This window comes from Nycticebus coucang, chromosome 11, assembly GCF_027406575.1.
Source record: "Nycticebus coucang isolate mNycCou1 chromosome 11, mNycCou1.pri, whole genome shotgun sequence".
In the NCBI taxonomy this organism is placed as follows: Eukaryota; Metazoa; Chordata; class Mammalia; order Primates; family Lorisidae; genus Nycticebus; species Nycticebus coucang.
In genome coordinates, this window is record NC_069790.1 from 93,968,159 (window position 1) to 93,980,284 (window position 12,126).

Sequence of the window (12,126 nt, forward strand, 5' to 3'; positions counted from 1 at the left end):
CAATTTTCTTATCTGTACAATGAGGATAAAATAATACTCACCCTCATAGGCTTATTCTGAGGAATAAATAAAGTATTGTAAGTACTTTACCCAAATGCTTTCCTCAAAGTAATTGCTTAATAAATGTTAGGTATAACAATAATTACATTAATATAGTAGGTAAGTACTTCAGGAATTTTTGGATTTACCACATATTATGCAATACCTGGGACTTACAGTTATTTAAATAGACCTTAACAGATTATGGAATAACAAATAACTCAGTCGGTTAAATCACAATTTTAAAGCTATTAAATGAGTTTATTATAAAGAGCTATAATAAAATATAAGTATCATAATATCCTCCAAATTTAATACCAAAACATGGAACAATCATAAGAAAAATAATATATATATTTAATTTTGGTAAGATTTCAAGGATATTCTTCAAATTACTGTCCCTTCAATTTGGTTTGAACCAAAATTTACCTTCATTATAAAAATGCAGCCTCTCAGAAAGCCATAAGATCTACATATATTCATTGCTATAACCATATCAACATCAGACTCTAAACAAGGACAAAAGCAAATTTTACTTAGAGGCTAAATACTCAATATCAACAAATATTTACATGCTAAATAAGCACTCAATATTAGCAAATAATTTATTTTCCCATTTTTCAGCTACAATTTAAATATTTACATGAGAATCTTTGAAAAGCCTTTTTTCCTCACTGGCTCCACAAGTGTTCACTTTGAACGACTTTGCAGCTGGTCAAACCTGACTCTCAATCAATTTTTATGAGCACAAATTCTTGAGCTGATGGCTGGATCTCCAGCTATATCACTCATATAATACACACTCTCATGCGGTGATGAGATTCACATTATCACCAGAGCCCCATTCTGCTGATAGCAGCAGAAGAAACACAGCAGGGGTCTACTGTCCTCCCTAAGAAAACGATTCCTTCACCTTTCAATAATGTAGCCTGCAGGTATGGACCTACAAGCTGTGTGCAGATAGAATAAGAGCTGTCTTTAAAAATACTAATAGAAACTACCTAGTTCCTCTAAATGGGTCAGTCTCACTGAATCTCCATACATATCCATTCTGATTTTGAAGTATGTGCCTTCAATTTGTCTTTTCATTACAGTGGAATTGAGTGACAGATTCAATTGTGTTTAAAACTTCAAAAAGTTGTCAGAGTATGTATATATATACTGCATGTATATCTCAATACATTCGGGCATGGGATTCTCTGTGTGAATGCATGTGTGTTATGTACATACATGTATATACATTTATAATGCTTAAACATGTTTTAAGATGTGCTTAGGTGTGCTTAAACAAGTTTTAAGATGATACCTAGGTAGAATAAATCCAAATTCATTATAGGTTTGTATTGTTTTCCTAAATTTCAATTATGGAATGCGTGGGTTTGCCTACTTTGATTTAAGTTAAGATTCTGCCTTTTAAAATGGAAAACATTGAGAGAACTTTTAGCTCCTCCAAGGCATAATTAATCTTCCCCAAAGACATACCAATTAACAATATCAAAGTATTCTTTTCACTTCTAAATGCTCTTATGGGTGATAGAGTATACATGTTTGTCCCATAACATTTGATTCTTCTAGAAAATAAGATAAAGGGCAAAGGATTACCTTGAACCGTACCTGGCCAAAAGCATAGGGTGACCATTTGTCCTCTTAAAACTGGTCTACAAAAGCCTATTTAATATGAAAACTATTACTATATTAAAAATTGTTTTGGCCTACTGTCATTTAATCAGGTTTCCGGACAAACACTCTTTAAAACATAGTGACTAATATGAATGACATGTTGAACATTTGTGGGTATTGAGTTCCCATACTGGTGTGTTTCTACTAGTTAAACTCTACATCATCTAGGTTTTTTTCCGAACTAGTATATGCCAATAACATCAGCTGCTGAAATTATGGAATAAATGAGATTCTATATAAATGCATAAAATATAATTGGAAAATAAGCTGCTATTTCTATGAAAATCAGTTGACTGATTTAGAAAAATTCGATAAAGAAAAATCACTAATAAAATTTTGTCAAATTAGATGTGGATGAGACATTTTATAAGATATGAATAAAATTTAAACGTCCAGAAAGATCTACACTCAAGATCTACATTTACTTAGCAAATGCATATGCCAATGTAAAGAAACCAAATCTAGAAACTATTGTAGATAACTTTCTGGGTATTTCAGAGGACAGATCACACAGAACCCTAAACAAGTGACTTCCACTCTAACAAATGCTTGGGTTCCATATCAAAAAATTGAGAGAGTGTGTTTCTTTTATTAAATTAATCCAAATATTAGTCCTAATAACATGAGGTTACCCTTTAGGCGGAAAACAACACATTGCAGTTTGCCATGTAGATAACACTACTTTTGACTGAATTTTCACACTTTTCATGAAGTTACCATGCTGTCAGGGGACATCAATAAAGTAATTTTAATCCAGCAATTGATGGATGGCTGTGCGTATTTCTGGAAGACAGCAAATGATAATTTTCCTTCCTTGGCATTTCACCATGTTGTTCTGATGTAGCCCAGATAAGCTTGCTTAGATGTGTGATAGCAATCACTGAAATTTTACAGACTGTTTTATGTTAAGAGTTCCAAGGATCGTTCTTATTTCATCTATTTCCACTGGGAATAAAATAGCTTAGATTTATAATGTGATAGAATGACTCTTACTTTGAAATGAGCATATTCTATGAGCAAAGGTTATTGATGATTTACCAAAAAAATATCAGTCAAATCTGTTTATGTTCAGAAGCCAATCATAAACAAATTACATGCCAGTCGAGGTGATGTAAAAGCACATTTAGGTGATGAAGTGATTTGCTGGCTTATTTGTATTAATATGCCTAAAATATATGGCGAAAATTTTATTAAATATGGCCTAAAAGGCAGCATATTTACATTAAATATGCCATTTAGTACAGATATGATGCCCTTATATAAAAATGAGTGATTACATGTATTATGGTTTATCTATAAATGGTGCGGTGGTTCTCAAGGTACAGTCCTGCAATCCCATGTATCAAGATTCTTTCAAAGAGTCTGCAAGGTCAACGCTGTTTTATAACAATAGTCAGACTTTATTTACTTTTGAAAATTTACTCTCCCATGAGTGTATGGTGGAGTTTTCCAGAAGCTACATTTTATCTGATAATACAGCAAATTAATGCAGAAGTTGATACAAGAATACAGTTATAGTCTATCAATCCAGACAGTAAAAAGATACGGAAAAGCATGAAACAATGCCACATGTCACAAAATCATTTAGCTTGGAAAATAGTTATTTTACATAAAAATGTCATCTGTATTAGTATGTAATAAATTTACTTTAAAATAAATATTTTAAAAACTTTTTCAGTTTTCACTTCTAAAATAGTAAATATTAATAGATAAAACACAAACAAATATTTCTTGTCTGAGAGGGACTATGTAATAGGAAAAAAAAAAATCACTCACCTGAACAAGAACAAAGTAGCGTTTTTTCCATCTTTTCCAAACCTTCTGTCCAAGGGCATACAGATATCTGGTAAGAAAAACAAACAAGCAAAAGAACATTTTACATGAATGATGCTGTGGCTCGGAGGAATCCTATTTCTTCTATAGGTATTTATTCTTGAGACCAGCCTGCTAACGGCAAAGTTGAGCTCATTTGGAATCTGAGACAACATGCAGTTTCTGTGTTACAAAATGAGTGAGCTTATTCTAGGTTCTTGAAAGGAAATTGATTTATGTGGCTTATCAATTTGTCAGTCTTTACCATAAATTGAACGAAGTAGGAGTTTAGAAAGGATAATCAAAGAACCAGTCGGAATTTTATTCTTGCACACACTTCTAAGGAGAAACAAAAGGATGTGAATTGAAGACCTGGTTCTCTATGCTTCAGTTCTCAGATGACCACAGCTGTGTGCCCTGAGAAGGAGCTGGTCGTACAGTCAAGAACTCTGGGTTAAGGGTCACTGTCCAGCTGGGTGACCACACAATGTGCCTGTACCAATCCCAGTTTCCATTTCCTTGTCTGTTAAATGAAAGGATGGACTTGCTGATTTATTTTTTATTTCTTTTCCTTTTTTTCCTTTCTTTTTTTTTTTTTTGAGACAGTCTCACTATGTCGCCCTCGGTAGAGTGCTGTGACGTCACAGCTCACAGCAATCTCAAAGTCTTGGGCTTAACAAATTCTCTTGCCTCAGCCTCCCAAGTAGCTGGGACTAAAGGCTCCCAGCACAACGCCCGGCAGTTTTTTATTGCAGTTGTCATTGTTGTTTAGCTGGCTGGGGCTGGAGTTTGAACCCACCAGCCTTGGTGTATGTGGCTGATGCCATAAGCACTGTGGGACAGGCGCCTACCAGGACTTGCTGATTTCTAAGGTCTCTGCTAGCTCCATCATTTGGAATTTATTTGGCTTATAATCATACCTCACTGAAAATTTTTTAGCTATAAAATTCAGACAATAATGAAGATGACAATGTGCAGTTTAACATAGCTTCAACCATGGCTTCCGTTTAAGTTTTTATTGACCTGAATAAACAAAACTGAAATGTTCGAAGTAGTCAATCATTTGAGAATATTGTCCTTACTGAAGATGTACTGAAGTACCAGAAAAAAGAAGAAATTAATCAATTCATCAATTTAGTGAACTTGTTTTAGAGAGCTATTTTATAATCATGCCGCAAAACTAGACACAAACTTCCTACAAAAGTAGAAAATATTGTTATGAGTTTAAAATACAACAGACGGAAGCCCAATTCTAAAAGTGAGGAAAGATTTTTCAAAATCTGTACAATTCCCTTTTCTGAAGTGAAGGTTTAACAGCACAGAGGCTATGCAAACTAAAAATTAATGCATAATGCTAAATGACTGAAAAAGAACATTATGGCTAACATAGTTTATTTAGGGGCTTCAGATCTGTAGACTTCCACAATTTTAAAGCTAAAATCATAGTTTGAATTTTCAGTTTTTTTCTTATTAAAATAATTCTCTTTTGCAAAACAAAGCAAGCATACTATTTGCCTCCTTTAAAAATAGTATCATGGAATATTGACTAAGGTGTGGTGAAATGAATAGGCCCTGTTACTACTTGTGAGAGTGTAACAAAAGAACGCGTTCTGTAGGATAACATGGCAATATGTAGAAATAGTCCTATCCTTTATTTCTGCAATTTATTAAGATAAAAATTAGAGATGACATAAGGATGTGTTTACTCCATGGATTCACATAACAGTGTTATTTATATTGTTAAAAATTATTATATGTAGTAATAACAACTTAAACGTCCAACAGTAGGGGATTTAATTAGTAAATGCTGATATATTTACAGAGATACTTTGCTGTCACTGAAACTTAAACTGTGAAATTGCTTTAGATAAAATCAATAACATAGAAAGTATCTCACTACATAATGTATTTTTTCTTTTTTGAGACAGAGTTTCACGAAAAGAGCACAATTCAAAACTATACGCATACTTAATGGTTTAGAATTTGTAATAAAAAATAAATATTCTAAAATATTATAAAGGCTTTGAGTAGTTAAAATTATGACAGATTTGGGCGGCGCCTGTGGCTCAAGGAGTAGGGCACCGGTCCCATATGCCAGAGGTAGCGGGTTCAAACCCAGCCCCGGCCAAAAGAAAAAATTATGACAGATTTAAGTTTCCTTCTTTATTTCCTGTGTTTTGTAAATTTTCAGAATCAAAAAGAAAACATGGAATTACTAAAAGCCAAAACATAAACAAACTTCTTGCATTGGAAAATATTTCCCAAATGTCCCACATCAATTATATATTTTTCACCTGACACATGAGCTAGCTGACATGCTTGGTGAACTACTTGGCTCTCAGAATGCCCTAACACCTTCCTCTGTGTTTGTGGACATAAGGTGAATTCATTTCATGACTGGCCAAGAAGTTGACGGCTCTTGTTCTCACCTGTTTGCTATTTCTTCTCGAGGTCCCCCTAAAAATCCTCTGCCCCACCTTTGCTCTAACCTCTAATTTCTCTTCCATGGTTCTAAGTGATAGGTGTCCAGCTGCTCTCTTTCTGTATTTGCTATGTAATTTCCCTCTCTTTAATTGAACACACCCATGCTCCTATTATAAGGTTAACAGCAATGACCCCAGGAACTAGATACTGTGGACATGACAGATGCCCTCAATGAATGTGCATGAGCAGGATGTGCACCACATAGCTGTCCAGGAGCCACAGGGGGCATTTGGAATAACCTTTGCCTAGGACCACAGGGACATGTTTTTTTTAGCTCTTTCAAAGTGTCTCACTTTGCAGACTTGCTTATACACAAGTGAAAATGAATAGTGATAGGCATCACAAGTCACTCAGAGACAGTCTTACTGACAGCGAAGGTCTTGCACAAGGCATAAAAGTCACCTGTAACACTGTTAAAAATAATGGGCTAACAGATTTGGAATAAAAATGTCTGGTTTCTCTGAACTAGAAAGCAGAGGGCTGGGTGAATAGGCAAACTTTTGATGCAAAAGAATAGGCATGAGCAAAATACATCAGAAAACATAACCATACTGAATAATAATTCAACAAATTTGGCTATTTTCACCATAAGGATGAGTTCTGAGTTTAGGTGTCAAATACAATTTCTAGCTGCTTCTTCATTGGCAGAAAAGCAGACTTTTGGCATAAGAAATGCCTTTAAAAATGAAAGGAGAGGGCGGCACCTGTGGCTCAGTGAGTAGGGCGCCGGCCCCATATGCCGAGGGTGGCGGGTTCAAGCCCAGCCCCGGCCAAACTGCAACAAAAAATAGCTGGGCGTTGTGGCGGGCGCCTGTAGTCCCAGCTGCTCGGGAGGCTGAGGCAAGAGAATCGCTTAAGCCCAGGAGTTAGAGGTTGCTGCGAGCCGTGTGACGCCACGGCACTCTACCCAAGGGTGGTACAGTGAGACTCTGTCTCTACAAAAAAAAATAAATAAATAAAAAAAAAAAAAAAAAATGAAAGGAGAGAAAAGGAAAAAAGAATTCATCAATGTTGTTTAAGAATAAATACTCAAAGAACAAGAGTGAAACAGTATGGAATGAATAACTTGCTATTAAAAATGATGTAAAAAATAATTACTAATGATGTGGAAAAATTCTTTTTTTTTTTTTTTTTTTTTTGTGGTTTTTGGCCAGGGCTAGGTTTGAACCCGCCACCTTCGGCATATGGGACTGGCGCCCTACTCCTTGAGCCACAGGCGCCACCCGATGTGGAAAAATTCTTATAATATCCATGGAAAAAACTAGAAAAATGTAACAAAGTGTCAAACTTATAGTTAATATCTTATTGTCGAGATTAAAGATGGAATTTTATATTTTTCGTTATGCCTTTCTGTGTTTTTATAATTTCTACATTGATGTCTTCCTTATTAGTTTTAGTAAAAGTTTACTGGTATAGTTTACATAAAGTACAATTCACCTCTTTTAGGTGCCCATTTGACCAGTGTTGACAGAGTTGTGCGGCCATCACCACGCTAACTTATAAAACATTTCCATTTCTCCAAAAGTTCTCTCACGCCTTTTATACCAGTCCCATCCTCACATCTGGCTACCAATAATTTGATTTCTGATCTTATAGTTTTTCATTTTCTAGAATGTCATACAACTAGAACTTACATAGTCTAAAGCCTTTGTGTTTGATTTCTTTGATCTGGTAGAAGGATTCTGAGATTCATATGTGTTTTTGCAAGTATCAGAAGTCCATTGCTTTTTCTTGCTAAGCAATATATTTAATTGCATGAATTTGCCTCAACGTGTTTTTCATTCACCAGTTAGTGGACATGAGTTGTTTCTACATTTTTGGATATCATTGACAAAACTACTCTAAACATTTTTGTGTCAGTCTACATGTAGGCATATGTTTTCATTTTTCCTTGGTAAATATCTCAGAGTAGGACTCCTGGGTCATATTGAAAGTGCATATTTAACTCTACATGAAACTGCCAAATCATTTTCCAAAGTGGCTATACTATTTTGCATCATGACTAACATGTAAGAGAGTATATCCTCTGTCTATAATCATTAAAAATTACTATTATTAAATATTTGTGGGATGAGGTCATTATGACTCTACAAATACGTATTTCTGGTATGACTAATTTGAATACCTAGAGAACCGTAGTAAGGGCTTTATCTCTTTATTTTGAGAACAGAAGAGAAATCTTATAAGCTTTCATGGTTAAATCGGTTTTTCAGTTTTCCAGGCTAGTCTCAAGTTTTGAAATTTATAGATGGATAGTCCTATGACCTTTGGAAGGGTTGGAGTGTGGAAGGGATGAGGAAAAAGAAGACCAAATCCTTTGAATATTTGGTAACTATCAGATAATACATTTACTAGAAATCTGCAAAAATCAAATTGCATTTTGTCCTAACCCATCTTTATGTTTAGCATTGCTGTTGAATCACTGTTCTCTGTGTGTGTGTGTTTTAATGCTCAATATTTGGTTTTATGATACTTAATCTCCAAAAGATTTTTATTTTAGAAAAACATATGGAAGTTATATTTAACCCTTATTATATACTACTAGGCAAATATATTCTGTTCATTATGCTTACCAGCAATGTTGAAGTATCCTTCATTACTGAAAAATGAATTACTCTGTATACAGAGAATCCATAAGCAATTTTTCAAAAAATAATTTTATACAATAAATTGATCTGACTTCAAATTATCATAAAATATAACTTGATCTGTCTTTAATGATTTAGAAAGAGACTTGTAGCATCTCAGAGTCATTATTATTACAATCACTTATATGCATAATGCTGAGAAAGAAAAGGTACAGCCGCTAGGACTAAATCTATCTGGAATACACTTTCATTAAACAAATTCTTGATAGCTATTTACTTATCTCCAAGAAAATGTAGTTTTAACATTTTACTGTCATGTGAATCCTGCACAAATTGATATTCTACTGTTTTATAAAATATAATTCTACCAAATAACACAGGGAAGAATTTCATCCAAGAAATGTGTCAGTCATCGGGAGAGAGAGTATCTTGGCTAGTGTACTGTGATCTGCTAGTGGGTCTGCTCTGCAGCCGAACTCTTTTTTTTTTTTTTTTAATTTATTTTTTTATTGTTAAATCATAGCTGTGTGCAATCAAGGGGTACAATGTGCTGGTTTCATATATAATCTGAAATATTCTCATCAAACTGTTCAACGTAGCCTTCATGGCATTTTCTTAGTTATTGTATGTAGACATTTGTATTCTGCCTTTACTAGGTTTTGCCTGTACCCATTCTAAGATGCACCATAGGTATGGCCCCACCCATTACCCTCCCTTTATCCTAACCTCCCCCCTCCCTTCCCCTTCCTTGGCCCTTTCCTCATAGTCTTGTGCTATAGTTGGGTTATAGCCTTCATGTGAAAGCTATAATTTAGCTTCATAGTAGGGCTGAGTACATTGGATACTTTTCCTTCCATTACTGAGATATTTTGCTAAGAAGAATATGTTCCAGCTCCACCCATGTAAACATGAAAGAGGTAAAGTCTCCATCTTTCTTTAAGGCTGCATAATATTCCATGGTGTACATGTACCACAATTTGTTAGTCCATTCGTGAGTCGATGGGCACTTGGGCTTCTTCCATGACTTAGCAATTATGAATTGGGCTGCAATAAACATTCTGATACAGATGTCTTTGTTATATTGTGATTTTTTGGTCTTCTGGGTATAAACCTAGTAAAGGAATTATAGGATCGAATGGTAGGTCTATTTTTAGGTCTCTAAGTTTCTCCAAACATCCTTCCAGAAGGAATGTATTAGTGTACATTCCCACCAGCAGTGTAGAAGTGTGCCCTTTTCTCCACATCCACGCCAACATCTCTGGTTTTGGGATTTTGTTATGTGGGCTACTCTTATCAGGGTTAGGTGATATCTCAAAGTAGTTTTGATTTGCATTTCTGTGATGATTAAGGATGATGAGCTTTTTTTCATGTGTTTGTAGATGATGCGTCTGTCTTCTTTAGAGAAGTTTATCTTCAAGTCCCTTGCCCACCCTGAGATGGGATCACATGTTCTTTTTTTGCTAATACTTTTGAGTTCTCTGTGGATTTTTGTTATTAGACCTTTATCGGAGGTATAACCTACAAATATTTTCTCCCATTCTGAGGGCCGTCTGCTTGCTTTACTTACTATGTCCTTGGCTGTGCAGAAGCTTTTTAGTTTGATCATGTCCTAGTAGTGTATTTTTGATACTGCTTCAATTGCCTGGGGAGTCCTCCTCATAGAATATTCACCCAAGCTGATTCCTTCAAGAGTTTCCCCTGCACTTTCTTCAAGTATTTTTATAGTTTCAAGTCTTAAGTTTAAATCTTTTATCCAGTGACAGTCTATCTTAGTTAATGGTGAAAGGTGTGGGTCCAGTTTTAATCTTCTACAGGTTGCCAGCCAGTTCACCCAGCACCATTTGTTAAATAGGGAATCTTTTCCCCACTGAATGTTTTTAATTGGCTTGTCAAAGATCAAATAACGGTAAGTAGCTGGGTTCATCTCTTGGTTCCCTATGCTGTTCCAGACATCTACTTTTCTGTTTTTGTGCCAATACCATGCTGTTTTGATCACTATCGATTTATAGTACAGTCTCAGGTCTGGTAGCATGATTCCTCCTGCTGTGTTTTTATTGCTGAGAAATGTTTTGGCTATTCGAGGTTTTTTCTGATTCCATATAAAATGAAGTATTATTTTTTCAAGATCTTTAAAATATGACAATGGAGCTTTAATAGGAATTGCATTAAAATTATATATTGCTTTGGGTAGTAGAGACATTTTAACAAAGTTGATTCTTCCCACCCATGAGCATGGTGTGTTTTTCCATTTTTAACATCTTCATCTATTTCTTTTCTTAAAGTTTCATAGTTCTCTTTGTAGAGATCTTTCACGTCCTTTGTTAGGTGTACTGCCAAATATTTCATCTTCTTTGGCACTACTGTGAATGGAATAGAGTCCTTGACTGTTTTTTCAGCTTGGTTATTGTTGGTATATATAAAGGCTACAGATTTATGGGTGTTGATTTTGTAGCCTGAGACATTACTGTATTCCTTGATCACTTCTAAAAGTTTTGTAGTAGAATCCCTAGTGTTTTCCAGATATACGATCATATCATCTGCGAAGAGTGAAAGTTTGATCTCTTCTGACCCTATGTGGATACCCTTGATCGCCTTTTCTTCTCTAATTGCAATGGCAAAACTTCCATTACAATGTTAAAGAGCAATGGAGACAATGGGCAACCTTGCCTGGTTCCCGTTCTAAGTGGAAATGATTTCAATTTAACTCCATTCAATATGATATTGGCTGTGGGTTTGCTGTAGATGACCTCTATTAGTTTAAGAAATGTCCCTTCTATACCAATTTTCTTAAGTGTTCTGATCATGAAGGGATGCTGGATATTATCAAAAGCTTTTCTGCATCAATTGAAAGAATCAAATGGTCCTTATTTTTTAGTTTGTTTATGTGCTGAATTACATTTATATATTTACATATATTGAACCAGCCTTTTGAGACCATGGGATAAATCCCACTTGGTCGTGGTGTATAAATTTTTTGATGTGTTGTTGGATTCTGTTAGGATCTTATTGAGTATTTTAGCATCAATATTCATTAGTGATATTGGTCTATAATTTTCCTTCCTTGTTGGGTCTTTCCCTGGTTTGGGGATCAAGGTGATGTTTGCTTCGTAGAATGTGTTGGGTAATATTCCTTCTTTTTCTATATTTTGGAAGAGGTTTAGTAATATAGGTACTAGTTCTTCTTTAAAGGTTTGGTAGAATTCTGATGTAAAGTCATCTGGTCTTGTGCTTTTCTTCTTAGGGAGATTTTGTATAGTTGATGCTATTTCAGAACTTGATAACATTTCCACTTCGTTTTGGCTAAGTCTTGGTAGGTGGCGTACTTCCAGGTATTGGTCGATTTCTTTCAGATTTTCATATTTCTGAGAGTAGAATTTCTTGTAGTATTCATTAAGGATTTTTTGAATTTCTGAGGGGTTTGTTGTTATTTCATCGTTACCATTTCTGATTGATAAAATTAGAGATTTTACTCTTTTTTTTCCTGGTTAGGTTGGCCAAAGGTTTATCTATTTTATTGATCTTT

The 12,126-nt window shown here is 34.8% G+C and overlaps 1 protein-coding gene across 9 annotated transcripts in view; it reads right to left on the bottom strand.

The window, feature by feature from the left end:
- Nucleotides 1–12,126, bottom strand: part of CADPS2 (calcium dependent secretion activator 2) — a 504,393-nt gene that overhangs the window by 174,887 nt on the left and 317,380 nt on the right. For all 9 annotated transcript variants that reach the window (XM_053609275.1, XM_053609274.1, XM_053609271.1 and 6 more), the window contains exon 9: nucleotides 3,496–3,562. In XM_053609275.1, the coding sequence (XP_053465250.1) occupies nucleotides 3,496–3,562 (67 nt within the window). The remainder of the gene's footprint in view (nucleotides 1–3,495; nucleotides 3,563–12,126) is intronic.